The following is a 19,253-nucleotide window of genomic DNA, read 5'->3' as shown; positions in this document are numbered from 1 at the left end:
TAAACCCGCTGATTATCTGTTCTGTGCTCCGTTATGCATCTGTACTGTTGTATACCTCTGTAAAGCGCTCTGTTGCTTTTCGAAGGTAGGTCCGCGCTCAATAAATACCAAAATCCGGTCTACAAATTAGCCCCTAGAGACAATTTGCACTTGGGGGTTTGAGTGTCTGGCCAAAAGTACCATCAGAGCCCTACATGCGTCAAAGCTTTAACTATAATTCTTTCATGCTGAGCAGAACATGCGCCAATCTCCTTCACTATAGGTACCTATGCTAGGATAGATAAGCTAGTGAGAAGAGCTGAGACACCAGATTAGTGGCAGAGAGTGTGCACAATAAAAAAAGAGCGATAAAGCAAAGAGTGCTGAAAGAAAGGAAGATTAAGCAATATAAAAAGTGAAAATCAGACCAGGAATAAAGAAGGATTTGTAGAGACATTGAGCCTTTAAAATTCATTAAGTATAGAGAAGGTCATAGTACAGAAAAAGGATCTCTGCAATGTGACCAAAAAAGCTCATAAAGGCAGATCAAAGCATTCTAAAAACAATGACGAAACCTGCACTATTCGGGTAAGGTCTCGTCAATATTTCCCTGTTCGCTAATGTTGATGAAACTTCTTAAATATGAAGAGCTGAGAAAATCATAAAATAAAATACAACCCGGAGTTAAATTAAAACAAACTCAAACCAATAAGTGAAAGAAAATCATACAAATAACAGAAGTAATAATGAAATAATAAAAACAGGGGTACATTACCTAGATGCTGCTACGATTGATGAATTCAGTCCACCAAGACATGAAAGAGCTACAGCAATGGGGACTGTCCAACTGAACATGCCATACACCATGTCTGCAAAGGTCTGGTAAATTGAGGAGAGGATCACACATTAAAGGAGACCACATAAAATTTAAATAATCTTCATAAAATTAGCAATCGAATAGTGTGATCGAAGGTGCAGTGAAGGTCACATTAATGCAGATCATTTATGAGTAAGTACATGTTGACTGACCATGCACAACAGCTACAACCAGCTACAACAAAGCTGGAGAAAGGGGCAGTTATTTTATATTATTGCCTATTAGTAATCTACATAGAATTAGAAGCATCTCTTTCTGTTTATGAAACTTTAAACTCCCAGTGTTGAGTAGCTGCCACTTTTAAGCATCCAGACAATTGTGGTTGTCAACTGGAGGAAATTTCTAACAAAAGCACCACTGTGAAACCAGTTGTCATTTCTCTTAGCCTGCCCATCATCTATTCTCAATCTGAGTTTCAAAATGGTTGTTTGGCAAGACCTGAAAACCTTTTATGACCAACAGATGCACTGCCTGGAATTGTATGAACATATTTAAATTATCAGGTTTACCAAGTAGCATCACATTATTATTTTGTTCATGCTCATGAGCCTGTTGCAGGCAGTGGACGAATACATTAAAAACGGTGGTGCGAGTAACTTACTCTTGATTTGGTCTCCTGCTTTATAGAATGCTGTACAAACATTTACTGAAAGTGTTGTGGGCCGCAACAGGGCTATGATTAACAGATCTGAGTAAACAGTGGAGGATGGTGAATTGGGGCATAAATATTTTCATTGACCAGGCATTAGTGAGTGACAATAGCTAACAAGAATGCACATAGAAAGTTTGCCTGGGGATCGGGAGGCCCATGTTATCCCTGCAAGACTTTTGTTTTTGTTTTTAGAAATAAGGCAACTTGATTTGTTTTGCAACTTAGCTGAAGAGTCATGGACTTTACAGGTAGTCCTGAAGAGCAAACACAATAGATTCCAATACATCAGATACTAAGTCACCAACAGTACACAGGAGCATTTTGACCATAGAAAATAAGTTACATTGTGAGATACGCATGATATAAAGAGATATGACGGACAACAAGATGTAACAGTTTTGAAAACCTTTATTAAAATGTCAGGATGGATGTAACACGTAACTTGTCCTATGGCTATGGTTGGGATTGCCCTACCTAATGAAACTAATACATTTATGTCCAGAAGTCCAAAACAAAGGTCTGTGTCAAAACATATGCTTGCCCTCACATCGAATACCCAAGTCTAGTGTAAGGATAATCTAACCCAAATAGTGTCCATAATAAAGTCTGGAGCAATCTTTAGCACCCTTCCCCAAGTTCAGGATACAGTTCCAAAGACTAGGTTCTCAAAAGGGTTTGGGGGCTCTTTCCCCAGGTTGCAGATACTGGCTCATAAAAACAAAGTTCAAAAAGAGCACAGGGTTCCCTTCCCCAAGCACTGGTTCACAGCACAATGTTCCATAAAAAGCTCAGGGCTCTTTCCCCAAGCCGCAGTTCCTGGTACACAACAAACTTCTAAAAGATAATGTTTCTAAGAATCTAAGTTCTTCCTTCCCCAAACGTACAGTCTTGCTACACCAATAATCTCACAGTGTTCAGTAGGAGCTTAGGTTTTGCCCCAGGCTTGTTGCACCGATTCAAAACCAATATTTCGCTCTTTCTAGAATCTCGACGATTGCTAGTACAGTTCTGGTAGGTTATTCATACTTTAAAAACCAATATTCCGCTCTTTCTGGTTTCTCGGTTGCTAGTACAGTTCCTTTTCATTTTGTTGGAGCTCCCTGGTCGAGGCGCAGTTGACAGACCGCATGGTCCGCCCACTACAGGTTGCGCAATCAATTACCCTGACCCAAGCACTTCATCCCTGTAATTTAGGATTGTTGAGTTATTCACACTTGGAAGATTTAATGAAGCTTAAACTTTCAATTCTGCATTTTTGCTCACACCTCGCTGCTCCCCTCAGTATCTTACTTGCAGAAAACTCAATTTCACTAGCTCGCATTGCTTCAAACTTGTCCTTTAACTGTTCAGAGTCTTTTGAACATGTAGACTTCCTTAAAAGTAACCACTCAAACATTTTTATTCATTAGCGCATTGTTGGCTTTGCATTAGTCCATTTCATCTTTCAGTTATCGGAGGCGTTAGAGAAAGTGCTGCCTGCACGCAAACCATTCCGATACAGTGTAGCTTGACTAACTTTCAAACGTGCACCGGGTTTCTCGCATTCATTGGCACTAACCGGTCGCTTAACTGTTCTTTCTCAGTTATTTGGTTCGCACAATCAGGATCTCACTGCCTGCCCTGCAGACACCCCTCGACTGTTTCTTCCAGTCAGGGAACAGGCACCTCTCGGCCACAGCATAGGGGCCGCCTGTTTCCACAGCTCCCTTCTCTTGAGTTCCCCGGCTCCTTGGAGACACAGCTCCCTTGCAACGCAGCAACACTCTGGTATACTGTGCCTTTCACCAGCATCTTAGTATTCCGTTCCCCTCTGGTTTCTCGCGGGATGTGCTGGCCCTCCTGCTCCTCTCACTCCACAGACTTCTCACTCCCTCTCCTTTTGCGGTTTGTGGACTCCACTTTGTATACACCTGTGTGTCTCCAAAAGGCTGCAGGTGCGAAGTCCGAGGTCCAATTGCCTGACCACAATTAGGTCAAATGAACAGGACATGCCTGACCTTCAGCTCTATAGCCTTCGGGGTCCCTCTTCTTCGTCTCATTACTATAGTGGTGTCTCTTATAGGTACTCATCACTACTGTTGGGGTTAGTTTCTCCTTCTCAGTATTTAATCAGACTTCAGGGGGAAAGTAGGATCTGGGTAGCAATATCCTACAAAGGCTGAGGGAGGTAAGGTAAGGTGAATCACTGTTAGGACATGGGGATACCATGTCTCTCCCTCTGGCACCCTCTCCCCAAGGACCCTCTGCCCAAGGACCCTCTGCCCAAGGACCCTCTGCCCAAGTAATTCTCTCTCCTTAGCTAGTCCACCTCCCAGGGTCAGGATTCTTGCCAGGTCACCTGAACAGAAGATCTGTGGGGACTAGATGGGAGTGTGAGTACCTTTGGGTTTCTCACAACATGGCAATCAGGCAAATTTTGCTCATCACTGAAACAATGCCCAACATAATATGCCACGACTGCACTGGGGAAACCAAACGGCATGACAGCAGGATTTACACCAGTTGTAAATATGTTTCACTGGCTACCTGTGGTGCTCCATATGCAGATCTAGTTGAATGTGTACTGTTGCAGGGTCTAGCATGTTTGAGCACGATCTAGCTCCACGTTTGAAGTTGCTGTGCAGGGGTTATTTGGTAGGGGGGCTTTAGGAGGAGCTGCAACAGGGGTATGCTTGCTGGCACTACTGTGTGTTGGCAGGGGTTGAGTGTACGCAACATTCATTGTCATGGTGTGCGTTTGTGTGTGCTCATGATACCATCCATTGAGGGGTGAGTGTGCAAACTTTCATTGGGTTTCGGTGTGCTGCCATTTGCGGTTTGTGTGGGAGTGCTGCAATCCATTGTTGCTGGTGTGTGTGAGTGAGTGTGTGTGTGTGCTGTCATCCGTTCTTGTGTTTGTCCATGTGTGTGGGGCCATCTGCTGTTGTGGTTTGATTGCTTGCCATTGTTTGGTAGTGTGGTGTATGTGTACCGCCAGTTTTTGCAGTGCGTTTGCTGTAATAAGTCATTTATTTATCTACGTTATGCCATCCTTTGTTGCTGGTGTGCTTGGGGGTGTGCGGTCATCCTTTGAATGGGTTGGGGGGTGCGTTTGTGTGTGGCCATTCATTGCTGGTGGGTGTGTGCTGCTATCTGTTGTGTGTGTATCCTGCCATCAGCCATCGTGGTGCATGTGTGCTGCTGTCCATCATTATTGGTTTGTGCTTCTGTGTGCCAAAGTACCTTGCCTTACACCTAGGATAGAGGTTCGGAGTGGCCAAGGACACCAAGTGCTGTTGTCCACAATGCAATGCTGGGCCTGTGGACCATACATAGTGTATCCCCTGGCTTATCCCACCATGCTGCAATAGGGTAGTGGGGGTTTGTGACAGAGCAAAAACAGATTTCTTTTTAGTTGAGCGTCGAGCAGGGTTGAGCGCTTTGACCTCGGGCAAATCTAAGGGGGGCGATGGGGGCAACCATTTTCAAAATGGCAGCATGAGACAGAATTCCCAAAACCCCACGCAGTACCAGGGTCTCCAAGATAAGGTTGAGAGGTGCACAGTACAGCAAACCATGTATGCAGCATGCAACACATATGCATTTTCGCAGTACAACCTTGTCCAAAATACGGTCAGCGGGCCCTAATGCACCCTGCGCTTCACAGTGGGAGGATCATTGCTGTGCAGTCAGTGGCTGCTGGAAAGAACGCTGGAGTGAGCAGAGTGAAGCAGTGTCTGTACAGTTTGTCATGCAACGGCTGGAAAGGAAATCAAGAATTCAAGATGGCAGCCATCCTAAAATAGGCTCGGCAGCCTTCACTGCACGAGTAAACATTGTTTCACCATGCCTAAAATGCTGAAACAATGCACAAGGGAGTTTAGTTACGTTGCACTGCAGTTCCTCAAACAGCTCGATGTTACGTGGGTTGCTTTGGTGATAGAAGGGGTTTGGCTGATATAACAAACACCTTTTCAGAAAAAGTCTAAGTGTTTGGAATAGGAGTGGTGCAGTAGAGTATGGTAACATTGTAGTATCAGGAGGCATGGGGAGGAGGTAAATGTAAATAATGAGGTGGAAAGGAGGAAGAGTAGGAAGGGTTAGGAGTAGGCAAAAGAACAAGGAGGCAGAGAGGAGGAAGCGCAGGAAGGGGGAGGTGAAGGTGAGTAAATAGATGAAGAGGAGGAACATCTGGAGGAGTGAGATGGAGGTAAAGGTTTACAAGGAGGTGGAGAAGTATGCCAAGGAGGAGCGAGGAGATGGACATTGGAGGAGACCTCAAGGGAGGAAAGGTGGAAGCTATCGGGGGAGGATCCATCCAGGTCTAATGGGCAGGTGTATCTTAGGCCTAAGAATCAGACAACTGGGTAGAGGATGAGATGCAGAGTTACTGGACCTACAGAGCGAAGAGCCAAGAAAGCAGTACACAGGGACACTCAAACCTCCAGACAGGGTGACTACTGAAAGGAATCCTTCAAATGAGGAGTATGTGTAACGCTCACCTGATTCCCGCAGAGGCGCCGGTCTTGACTGGGTGAATGCCGTATCTTCAAAGGTGATGTGTAACACACGGTTGGCTCTTTGGGCTGGACCTCTGTGCACTGTATGTCCGACTCGAAGAGTAAGATGTCTGCAGATAGAAAATATGGGATTAATGAACTGGGGTTATTGGGTGCCTCTCTCCTCTTCCCTTTCTCTTCTCCTGTAGAACCCCAAAGGTTAACGCCCTCACCTTAGGTAAGTGAACGCCGAGCTCTCCATCTGCCTCGGGGCAGGGTGCCGTAACCAGTTTCTTCACTGGATGAGGGTGCAGGCCTCTTGACCTCAGAGGACTGCTGTCCTTGTTTTGCAGGCTGTCCGTCGTTAACTGCACGAACGGTAAGTTCTGGGCACTTCAAATGTCTTAAAAGTCTTTTGTAATGATATCTCTTGTTTTGCAGGGTTCCGGCGATGGCGGATGGCGGGCTGATGAGAGTTGAGGATCGAACCCGCGTGAGGAATAGAAGCGCCTGGAAGCACGTAAGTAAGCGCTTGTAGCCTGCTTCACGATGCGCACTAACTGTCCCTTTTATCTTGCAGGTACAAGTTCGGAGCTTTAGAGAAGCTGAAGGGTGCTGGAATACCCACTGGATTCGGCGTGGGAAGGAGTAATGAATGGCACGTGAGTAATAAAGTTGCCCAATGTCTTTAAACGCACCTTCTTTTGTCTTTCAGATGCGGGATGCAGTGCCGAAGGCCTCCGGAGCGTGCGAAGAGCTGGTAAGCTTTTGTCTTTCAGATGCCGGAATGCAGTGCGAAGACCTCCGGAGCATGCGAAGAGCTGGTAAGCCTTTGTCTTTCAGATGCCGGAATGCAGCGCGAGGCGTTGGTGACAGCCGATGGACCAGGTAAGAGATGCGCTGCCACTGAAGACCGTAGTGCCTACCTGTTCTTTCTTTGTCTTTACAGGTGCTGCTGAAGACTGGATTCCAGGATGGTAAGCCTTTGTTCCCTTAGGCCCAGGATCAGAAGCAGAAGACACGATGAGCGTTCTGCTGCAGAGAATGCAGAATAACACAAAGCAAGATTCATCCATCGGGTGTGGTTTAAATAGCCTCCTGTAGTGCTTAGGTGTCTCCTTCCACAGCCACGCCTAGGTAAGAAAAGAGTTCCTGCTTTCCAGAAGAGTTCCAGTATTCTGAACCTAGGGAGTGGCTCCTGCCACACCCAACAGGAAAAGTAGTCCCAAACAGAAGAGGATCAGGGGTTCAACTGGCAGGTAAGTAAGCAGCATGGTCTGCTGCAGGTAAGTCCACCCAAGCATTATGAGCCCGGCGCTTCCAGCGCTGGGACTGGGCATCTTTATGAGCCTGGTGCCACTGGCGCCAGGACAGGGTCCAAAAGGTCCCAATTGGGACTGGCTGGCACTCGGAACCGGGGTTATGGGTCTGCTTCCAAGGGAGTCGGGCAAGTCCTGATCTTTTGGAAGCAGAGATCATGACAGTATGAACCCCAGAGACTTTGTTTGAACATTGAGAACTTGGTCAAGCCAGAAACTTTGATTGAACTTCAAGGTCATGATCTCTTGTTGTGGAGTGGAACAACAACAATCTCGGATTGGGATTACAGAACTCAGACTTTGAACACTATTAAGGAGAAGTCATCCCAATGCACTGCCTCCTCTTAGGCACCCATTTAATAGCAATCACAGATTCTGCAGGGAAATTGGTTAAGGCAACGCAACTAAGGGACTCTAAGGAAGCTTGAAGTATGACTTAACTTTTGAACCACTATTGTGAAGCCCCCAGAAGAAAGCCTCCCCCCCCCCCAACCAAGTTTCATGTCAATCTGGAATTAATCCCCCTCAACTTTGTGACTGCTATTATCTGTTGTGTTGATGTGTGTGCACAGCAATACACTTGCTGTTGTGTTTGTGTGCTGCCAGCCATTGCTTGTAGGTTTTAATGCAGTTATCCACTGTGGGTGGTGTATATAACCATCCATTGTGTGTGCTTCCATATGTACTGGGGTGTTTATGTGTGTTGCTATATGGGGGGGGGGGTGTGTGAGTGTGTGTGTGTGCTTTTACCCGTTTTGATGTTGTTACGTGTCAGAGATCTGACCCTTTCAGGGGCTGGGGGTTAGTTACCCCTCCGCAACGTGCAGTAAGAGGCTTACACCAGGGTGTCCCCCAGAACCAGTTCTGCACAAGAGGCAGGATGAGGGAGTTAGGTGGGTCCCAGTGTCTGCCCCACGCCCCTTTAAGCATCTGGTCATAAATGAGTAGTACCACTGTCAATCACCCAATGTCTGCCTTATCTCATGCTGGCCATTGTTCTCTCTTTCCCATTTTAGAACCATGGACTCCAGAAAGGCTAGCAGTGAAATATTAAACAACCACCCCATTAGAGCAAGAACCCAGAGCGAGCAGAGCATCACTTACTATGCACCAGAAACAAATATGCAGCAGAATACAAACTCAATTTCAACACTGAGCCACCAGCAGACTCGCGGTGAGAAAAGGGGCATGGCTTGAAGGACATTTTATAGCATCACACTGGTGTAACCAGACCCGGGGGGGAAAAGCCAGGCAGAGCTTGGCCTGGTGAGCACTCTAGTCAATGAAGAGGGCTGTCAAGCCAAACCAACAGAAGAGTACTTTAAAAGGGAGCACACAGAACATGGTGTGTGGGTTGTTTAGGTGAGGTCAGGTGCAGACCCAAGAGACAAAGCGGAGGAAGGATGGTGGGGCGGAGCGTGGAGGAGACAGGTTGTTAAAAGGTGAGGTATTGGATGTGAAAGGAAGTGGTACTTGTGTGAGAAAGTTAGTAATTGAGAGGTGTCATGGTAGGAGAGTGGTTGAGGTATGCATAAGCATGAAAGCGGTTAAAGTAAATTTAAGGAGAGAAGTGTTAGTGTAGGGTGGACAGGCCAGTGGAGAACAGAGTTGACAGGAGCGCATAGGGGCGTGTAGAGTGGAAAGGAGAGAACTAGGGAAAGATGAACCGGAAAGGAGGGAGGGGAGTAAGAACGAGAGTGTGTGTGTGGTTTAGGTGATAGGTGTATGAACATCCGCGGGACAAAGAGAAAAAGGGAAAGGGTAGAAGGAAGAGCAGGCATTAAGGATAGGCACACAAGTGTGTGTGAAAGAGGGAGACCAAGGGACAGAAGTTGAGAAGGTACCACATCCCACTGTGAAAACCAGACAACCCCTGGGAGATCTTAGGATAGGTTCCACCCTGGAGTGAGTGAGATAGAGAAAGATGAGGCCTTTAGGCTATTACTCCAGTCAGTATTCCAGATAGTAGGCTTTACCGTATTCTGGTTGCTATAATGGATAAGTAGTATGGTCTAGGGAGGTGGGTTGTGTGGGATGCTTAAACCCACTAGTCCAAGCCCTGCATTATTACTGTGCATTGCTTGCAGCAGAAACATCAGAATGGCCGCCGGAAAGCATGCTGCTGGCTAAAAATCACCAGAAAGTGTGCAGTAAAAATCTGAAAAATAGGCCGCCATCCACTTTTGCCTATGTCAGGGGTAACACCGGAGACCACTGCCAAAACCCATCATTAGGCTGCCTACAGAGCAAAATCATTGCAAAAGAAAACAGAGCCGTTTGAAAAATCTGATTTTTCCCTGGCTGTCAAAATTGCAAAAATCACGGCTCACAAACCACACAAAAAGATCCAACCTCCTTGTTGGATGGTGAACATCATTCTACTTCGAGAATCCGCATACATACAATGTCCACAGAAGTATATATTATCCGAACAAAGTCCACTTTTGAGGATGGTTGAGCTGGAAGAAATCTGTCAAAAATGGGTGTAGTACCGTTACACACCTCTGTCAGAAGCCGGCGATTTATAACCTGTCAGGTCTAAAGTTGTACATTGAACTCAAACTATGCCAAAGAAAGACTTGCTATCAGAAGCCTAAGAGGTGGATACAATTCAAAACTATATTCTAAAAAGGCTTGAAGTAAGACATTGGTTGATGTATTTGTTAAAAATTTAAGTTATATTTTAGACAAGACACTTTCAGACATTGTGTTTAAAAGTTAAAGTTTCCCACACTGGGCTCAAACACATTCCACACCACCTCCTTACACAAAGGAATCTAAGAAACTGGCATGCTGGTGTGAAAAGGAACTGGGAGGGGCACCTTGCACTGTTGCTCTGAGTGCAGACAAAGGGCTGCTTTGAGCTGAATGGAAATGCTAATTTGGGGCGTCAATAGAAACTGCTCTGGCATATCTGACTGTGACTATCTGACTCTGCCAAAACCGTGGAAGCGGGCCAGACTGGAAATGTGGGTTTGACATTGGATTAAATATATATTTAAGGAAAATACTTCTAAAATATTGTACCGTACTGGCAAAAATATGAAATTTAGAGATTAATAAAATGAAAAATTTGCTCACAGTTTTAAACTATTCTGGAATCTGTGCGATATTCTGAGACTGAAACACAAATGTTTTTAATATTGTAGCTAGTGTGGCTGTGCTAGGAACATGAAACATTACAGACGTATGACCAGATGGTATATGCATGCATATGTAAAAAATTGTACAGATCCGAAAATTTGTAACCAACCAAAAGCGCGAAAAAACTGTCATTTGTGAACCGAAACTCGTACGAACATGGGACTTGAACAGAGATGTACCTTAATTAATCTGTGATGTGTAAATGTCTTATGAACATGTTGTGCATATGGGAAATATGTTTTTTGGGAAAAATAGATATTCTAAGTAAAAGCAAAGGGGAGGTTCTTCCCTAGATTGTAAATGGCAGCATCACTATGACACATGATGACACACTGTTCCCTTCTCAAATCAGGGGACAGGGAATTGTCTGACCCATCAGATCCTTAGAGGGTTGGGCATAGACAATCAACCTCCCCACCCACTTTGGAAAATGGATAAATAGGGACTGTTGAGGACCCACACAGACACTTTCTCACTCATCAACTGATCCCCTGGCGAAGCACCCTGCAAGAAGATCCAGACTCAAGACTCTAGAACCAGACCCAGAATCCAGACTCAAACTTTGAAGCAGAAAGGCCTAATCCAAAAAGCTGAATCCTTTTCAGCAGCCCTTTAAAATCTAGCAACCTGATTTTAACCCCTAATCTTCCAAGGGGCACCACAAAATCCAACAGCCTGGCTGTTTTGTTTCTCTGCTAAGAACCTTGTGCTACAACCAAGATCCAGACCCATAGAGAAGAGCTGTACCCAGAACCAACCCGTCAGATCCAGTCCAAGAGGCCACGCAGACCAGAGTGCCTTGCTGAGAGCAGAGTCCAGGTGCCCTGAATCCTGTCCGGTGGCGAGTGAATTCCAAACCCTTTACCAGATCTTTGATGGGCCCATTCCATTCCAAAGCCATAGAACTGTCCATAGTCATCTCTTAGTTTAAAGTAATCCTATTCAATCCATTTCAACCTATTCAGAACTGCATTATAGAATCTTGTGTCCATCCTGAATTCTTCTCATTATATAGTCTGTGATCATTGTAGCAATAATCATCTGTGCGCTGATATTTTCTGAAGAAAGTCAAGTGTCCTGGCACACAGCAATCGGAGCGGAAGGCGCCCTGTTCTGGTGGTTGTCTGTTGGGTATCTTGTACTTTCATAGCTCCTTAGTATAAGTCCATCTTGGTTTCTAATCTTTAAAGCGCATCTTTCATTTTTGAAATCTTAACTCTGTTTCTGAAAAATCTACCTTCACTAAAACCTCTAACTTCTGAACCGTACGTCCTAGAAACAAAATCTAAATGTCATTTTGAAGCTATCATCCTCAGCTTTCAAACAAACCCAAAACATTCCAATTCCTTATAGTTTTACCGCAATCGCATTTCCCGCACGCAGAAAAGTTGCAGAGAATTTGCAATTTGGCTCAATTTCAGCTATTTCTCACTTTCAACTTCTGAATTACGTTTTCCATCTGCTAATCATTCTACAACCATTGCTAGTGTTGACCTGAACCAATCCAAAGCCACTCTCACTAGTTCTGAATTCAATTTAGCAAATTAAAATCAATTTGAGCATTTTCCCGTTCATTGCAAATCACATTCAAAAGCATTTTGGCCTGTTTTTAAAGCATTCCTGTTCTCTATAAGCATGCTGGGGGGAAGGTAGATTGAAACCGAAATTGTTTATTGTTATTCCCGATACCTCTGTGCCCTCATTCCATATATCCATAGTGCATGTTGGGGGGAGTGAGTAACAGGGGGAAGAGTGATTACATTGTCTTTGGTTAAATTCATATCAAGTTTATTTCTGTGTTGCATTCTTTCCTATCATTGCATTTTCTTGAACCACACAAAGTTAGTCTCTGCTACATTATTCTTCCTATCCCTACTCCTAATTGATTAAGAGGTTGTTGATATTGTAATATTACCCATTGCTGATCATTGTTCATATTCATAAGTGTGATATTCAGATATTATTCATATTCATAAAAGTGTAATCTATATATTGTTCAATTCTTAAAATAAATCTTAACTTTGCAAAACAACCTATTTCTTGGCTCAGTGAGGCCGGGGGGGATTCAAAGAGAGGGGCGTTATATAAGGGTACATCATCCAGAATTAAATGAACTTTTGACATAAAAATATATAAATAAGGGTTTCCATTGGGCATCCCATACTAGGCATTGACTTAGTTGGAGTGCTGGATTGAAATCACAAACAGTTGCTCACGAGAGATGAGAAGGGGACTGTTTTCAGTGTGCCCTATTGCCCTCACATACCATAGGATTTAGCCTCATTTCACATTTGTAAAATAAAAACACTTCAACCATCTCCTGTAGTATTGGTATTCTTCTGGTCTATGCAGCCATCGGCTGTTGTGGTGTATTTATGTGTGTGTTGTATGCAAGTCTGAGATTTATAAAGAGCAAACCTAGCTGGGAAGCAAAAGAACCCAATTGCTGATATGGTGTGCGTTGCCATCTGGTGCAGTGTTGTTATCCATTGTTGAGCTGTATGTGCATTGCCATCCATTGGTGTTGTGGGGTGTGTGTTGTGTTATCCATCATTCTCTGGGTGTTTGTGTGTGCGTGCTATCAACTGTCGTTCCTCACTCTGCACAGGGTGCTGGGTTGTTAAGGAACCATTCTTGCACAGGCAACCTTGGCCTTTTGCAAGGATATTTTAGGAGGGCAACTTGAATTAGTTAATAAAATTCAATCAGAACTGTCAAAACATGAAATACAGAGACAATATTAGCTGCATGTGGTTGGCCACCATATGCTAGGTTTATAAATATGCCAAAGTTCTTATAGTTTTGTAAACGATTATGCTCTGTTTTGAGAATATATTGTATGTTTGCTGTGTATGTGGGTTTGTTTTATCTATACATTGTAAAGATAAACCTCTGTTTTGAGGGTTCTTTTTACATGTTATTTAGGAGGGTGAGTTAAGGTTTTGAGAATGCTCGTTTTATATTATTTTTAGTGTTTAATACGTTACACTTTAACACTGGCATTTCAACACAGATCTTATTATACATAGTAACTTTAATTACTATCCCCACTGATTTCATCATTTTTATTTTTGAAAGCGAATGATTGTTGTGCATCCCCTATTTTCAGGTGTTGAGGAAATTGTGGGTAGTTGGTATGCTACTCTTTCTTGTGCATTTATTGTTTGGATGGTGTGTTTGCGCTGTTTTCTAAGTTTTAGTCTTATGGTTGGGGTGTGTGTGTTGGGGAGCTGTTCCCTGTGTACGGTGATATTTTCCTGTTATTCTTTTGACTTGTAACATTTATACAAGCCGGTACTGTGGCTACTTTTGTTTACTTTTGTTCTGGTGCTTGTGTATTTAGGTTCTAATCTACAAGTTCTTTGGGTCTGTGGATGTAAATTGTAACCTCATTATTTATGTATTCAGTTATAAAGCACTGTAAGCCGGAAGGGAATCAAGGCGCTGTTACATTGCAAGATTCAAGCACGACTTCACGGATTCGTCAGGTAATGCAGGGAAGTTCCAAGGTCCAGGTTAAGTGAACAGATACATTTTCAAGGCTTTCCTTAAGGCCCAATATGATAGTTCACCTCAGAGCGGCAGTAACCTATTCCAATGCTTGGCTGCAAGTGCTGGGAAGTTCAAGCCTCCGGCTTTGGCACGTTTGAATTTTGGCTGGACTAGCCGGTAGGCGTGGGTCAAGTTGATTAGACTCAATTTCTGTGTGAGATTGACAGGGTTTTAAACTGGATCTGTTCTCGAACTGGAAGCCAGTGGGCATTTCTTCTTGCCGAGGTGATCTGCTCCAATTTGGGAATGTTTAGTGCTGCCCGGAGAGCATGATTTTGTATTCCCTGCATCTTTTGGATATTGCGCACTGACGTTCCTGCGAATAGCACATTGCAATAATTAAGCCTTGGACCGATGATCGCCCGGGCAATGGTGAGGCAACTGTCAGGCGATAGGAATTTTCTGGATGCGTAAATCAGTTTAGTCGTATGGGCAGCAGATCAAGCAATGACACCTTTGTGTAATCCTCAACTCCACCCTCTCCTTCTCCCCTCACATCAAGGATGCCACTAAGAAGTCCCACTACTAGCTGCACCTCCTCAGAGGTATTCTTCCATTTCTCACTTTCCCCCAGAAGCTCACTGTCTCCAGAGCCCTGGTTCTCTCTAGGCTGGGCTACTGCAAGAGCCCCTTTCTAAATCTGCCTGCCTCTACTCTTCGCCCTCTGCAACTAATCCAAAACAGGACTGCAAGACTTGTCCTTGGCCTCAAGCCCAGGGATCGTATCTCTACACTGGCTGGAAGGATCAAGTTCAAGAGCCTCTGCATTGTTGACAAGGCTTTCTGGGGCCGGGGACCACACTACACCCAACTCTCTTCCTAAACACTTTCCTTCTCCAGCCCCCCACTCATCCACTTCCAACTCTCTGAAGGTCAGAAGCTTCTCCAGGCTGAGTGGGGGGTGGGGGAGGGTGTTGATTCGCTCCTTTGCTGGTGCCTCCCTCTGGAACAGCCTCCCTGTCACTCTCAAACTGGAGCAGGACCACCTCAGGATCCAGGAGTAACTCAAGATCTTCCTTTTCGCTTCTGCTTTCGCTCTCTCTCCCTTGCTGATGTTCTTGTCTGCTGCAGTAAGTGATTACCCGGCCTCCCTCTGAACCTTGTGGGGACCAGTATCCGTCACAACCAGTAGCCCCTTGCACTGCCTCCGGGTCTAAAGTGCACTAGGCCTGTATCTGCAACCCTACAGTCCCCTGCCTCGGAGCACTTACTTAGAACCGGCCACCACGGCAGCACTTACTTGAGCTTTGCTTATTGCACTCTCCCTTTTCCTCCACTTGGCACTTCCTCTGCCCCTCCCTTTCCCCATGCACTTGCACGATCTGAATGACAAGGCCTAGTAAGATAGAGGTTTTGTTCCCCTTTTGTTCCCCTTCCTTGTTTTGCTGCGCCTAGAAACACTTGTGTACAGGCGCATTATAAATGAAATATCAATGGCATTCACTTACCGGATCAGGGATAGAGCGGCATCAAGTTACACTCCCAATGTCTTTACTTACGGGGAGGCTGGGATCGGGATCCCATCGATGTTAAAGGATACGTATAGAGGATTAAGCTTCTTATGCATTGCTGGGTGCCCTGCCAGGAGGATCTCATTCTTTTCATCATTGAGGCAAAGGCTGTGTGTGGCTATCCAGGCCTGGATGGACTGATACTGAGCTCGGAGTGACTGCATCTTCAAGGTAATTGCGAGAGAGGGAAAAGGATTTCAGTGTTATCGATGTAGTTGGTGTATGATGTAGCAATGAGTCTAGGAGGTCAAAGATGGGTTTGGTGAAACTATTGTAAAGGTTGGGGAAGACACAGGAACCTTGAGGCACACCACAGGAAATGGGTACTGGATGGACATTAGCATTGTCTGCGAAAACTCTGACAGATGTTTCCGCCAGGACGGAGGCAATCCAGGTTGTTGCTTTCGGTGAGGCTGCCATGGTGAGGTGCTGACAGTGGATGTTATGGTCAACCAGGTCAAAATGAAAGTTCTTTTTAAAATAATGTTTTCATTTTTTTAATTCAGTTACAAACTTAAAAATATATTACGAAAAATATATCCAGTGCTCAAACAGTTGCCAAGATATACAACAATATAAAACTCAAAAGGTAGTTCACTCAGCTCATTGACCTGATAGACCATTGTTCAACATATCATTTTTTGTTAATTCACCAGTCTCTTGTTTAATTGTTCTAGGTAGAAAGATAGCGCAAATGTCAACTTATTATTCATTCCATTAGACATAGTTGTCCACCAATCGTCCCCACTTAAAGATGGTCGTTTTGTGATTGCAGTCCCCAAATGTTTAGTTCTCAATGTTTTAAGTTTTACACAGAATAGCACTAAGTGCTTCAAGGTTTCAGTTCCATTATCACAGAATCTACACCCGATATTTGCTTCGAAACTTTTCTCTCTCAAACTTTGGAATTCTTTGGTTTTGAAGAGATTTAGTCAAAACTTCAGAAGGTGTTCTAAGTCTATTGCTGGGGAACTTTTCTAAATATTTTGGAATCTTATTTAAAGCCTTGGCTTCTGGTGCATTATACCGCATACATCTGTGTTGAGCTCTCTGTTCTACAGTTTCAACCCAGTCCTGTTGCCATCATTTTTTCTTTACTGCATTCGGATTGTGTAACAGGACATCTTTTGTAGAATTTAATTGCATGAGAATTGTTTCACAGCATAACATCCAGTTACTGAGGATTCATTCAGTTTCTTCTGCTGTCGGTTCATTCAAGATGTTGTACTGCGAAAGGCTATCCGCACCAATCACTTTTCTGTACAAAGACAGCGTATTCCAAGTGACCCTTGCATTAATTGAAGTTAGCCGCAACTCATACCGGATGCAAGCTGCCATTGTGCCCCTTGGAAGATGTAGAATTTTGCAACAGTATAATTTTTTCACACAGCGACCATATCGTATAGGAGCATCCTAAAGTTGCTTCTGCACCATGTATTAAAGCTGGAATTACTTTAGCTTTGTAGAACTTAACAGGAATCAATTTGAACTTTCCAAACTTTGTAATTAGCATTGCGCCTTGGACGACTAGTAGTTTGCACTTCATTTTTATATTTTTAGCCATTGGCTCATCATTGATGTGAGAGTTGACTAATACTCCCAAGTATTGGCACTGGTTTACACATTTTTGTCCACGCTTCCGTTGGAATTTCTTCTTGCACTTTTCTTTAGATCCTTTAAGATTTTTTAAGATCAGGATCTCTATTTTGGTGACCTTTATCTCTAGGCCGTTGTTGGCAGTATATGATTTCAGGGCTGATAGTTTGCGATTTAGGGCAATTGGCGTTACATCCAGTAAGACAATATCGTCTGCATATAGCATGTAGCTCAGGTGGTTTCTGTTGATTTTCGGAATAAAAGTCTTCACTTGTCCTAGTGCAGTCCCAACATCCGCTATGAACAGGTTAAACAGTGTTTTTTTATTTCAGTATTCGAATATAGCTCTTTAATTGCCATCAATAGACTTTCCAGTCTTTTCCAATTCGCCAACTTCAACCATTGCAGTTCTCCATCTATGCTATCAAATGCGTGAGCCAGATCTACAAACTCAAGGTCGATTTTTGTTCCTTTCTTAATTGCTTCCATTTTGAGAAAATTAAGCATTTATAGATTTAGGCCACATCCTACGCCTTTAGCAAAACCCGTTTGGCGGGGATCTGCGACAATCCAGTCTGTTATGTGATTTAGCAATTGGGTGGCAAAGATCTTACCTAACACACCCAAGAGTGCCATCGGTCGATAGTTTTTAGGGTCTGATCGTATGCCCTTTTTAAATATCGGCACTATAATTGCACTCTTCCAGGACGTCGGAATCCGGCGCTCTTTCAGTATGCTCTTAAATAGATTGTCACAGAAATCAGCCCACTCTTGGGGATTTTGTTTCAGCATTTGATTTAAGCCATCAGGGCCGGGGACCCGGGATAAACGAATTCTTCTGATGTTTTTTCCAGAATGTCGTCTCTGATGATGGTAATATCCCAGGCCCTTTGGCAATGAAACTGAGGTGCTTTGAGCAGCCCTTGCTTTTTGAACAGGGTTGTATAGGGAACAGTCCATTGAGCTTCCGTAACCATGTTAAATTGACTAGACTGCTGGGGAGCATCTACACTGTTAATTATTGGCCAAAACTCACGTGTGTTTCTGTGCCATGCTCCTCAACATCCATTCAGCATCTCGCTTTCCATTATGATTTAGTGCGAACATAATAAAAATGAAAAAGCGATATAAAATTGGTTATGTCTTTGAATCAATTTGCATTCTCGCGTGAGTTCGAATAAGTTTTCGTAATTCTCGTTTTTTGATTACAATGTCAGGATCATATACATGATATTTTTTGAATCTCGATTTTTCCATGCTGTTGGTCCTTTCAGTGTACTGTTGAAGTAGAGTGCCATATTCTATTTTATCTGTATCTTCAATATGCGCTTTATTATTTAGGGTCTTCCTCATCTTCCTGATTTTAGTACTATCCATTCTCAATCTATTCCTCTCTGACTCTACATTCACATTATGTCTCCTTGTTGCACTGGGGACATTCTTTACTCCTTGCCAGGTGATTTGTACTAGGTTGTGATCACTTTGGGACATATTGATCTTGGGATTGAGAATTTTCCTTGCAAATTGTTCAGAGGCATAGAAATTATCTAGAATCAAGTGTAGTGCTCGTTTCCAAGTTGCTTTAGGTGGTATGTCACCCAAGATGTTTCCACTCATTAGTGACAGATATCTAACCTCCATTTCGTCCATCCAGGCTGTTTTGATGGCTTTCGAGGGTTTTGATTTTTGGCTTTTGATTTTCTTGTCAGGTTCTAGCACAACACACACCATATTTAAATCACCACAAAGGATAATGTTGGGGCTTGTCTCGCTGGACATGTCAATCAAGTCACAAACTTCATCAAGAAAAGCCCACTCACCCCCAGTGTGATGCTGCCAATATACATTTATGATGCATATTTTCCCTCTCTATCCATCACGTTCCTGTTGCGGGACGATGGTGGTCATTTGTATGTATGATGATCGGTTCAACGTATTCGTTATTTTGAAACCACTTCCCGTTCTGACCACAGTGAGAAGACCCGACATCGCACGATCCTTCAGTTGTTTAATCGCTGGATTTATTGCAATTTCGAAATCTTCAACGCATGGTAGAGTGGAAAGCCATGTTTCCTGTAAGAAAATTATGTCCAATGATCTTAAGGGCGTTGAGCTGTTATAAAACAGAGGGGCAAAGCCACGCGT

At 43.8% G+C, this 19,253-nt stretch overlaps 1 protein-coding gene across 5 annotated transcripts in view; it reads right to left on the bottom strand.

The window, feature by feature from the left end:
* The window catches only part of SLC7A6 (solute carrier family 7 member 6), an 874,508-nt gene that overhangs the window by 239,227 nt on the left and 616,028 nt on the right, over positions 1–19,253 (bottom strand). For 4 of the 5 annotated variants that reach the window (XM_069653635.1, XM_069653626.1, XM_069653649.1 and 1 more), the window contains one exon: positions 755–858. The exons of the other annotated variant lie outside the window; for it this stretch is intronic. In XM_069653635.1, the coding sequence (XP_069509736.1) occupies positions 755–858 (104 nt within the window). The remainder of the gene's footprint in view (positions 1–754; positions 859–19,253) is intronic. 5 annotated transcript variants of the gene reach the window in all.

Source organism: Ambystoma mexicanum, chromosome 1p (genome assembly GCF_040938575.1).
Source record: "Ambystoma mexicanum isolate Mex_15411 chromosome 1p, UKY_AmexF1_1, whole genome shotgun sequence".
Taxonomy (NCBI): domain Eukaryota; kingdom Metazoa; phylum Chordata; class Amphibia; order Caudata; family Ambystomatidae; genus Ambystoma; species Ambystoma mexicanum.
Note: the sequence above shows the minus strand (reverse complement) of the source record. Positions and strands in the feature narration are given on the sequence as shown.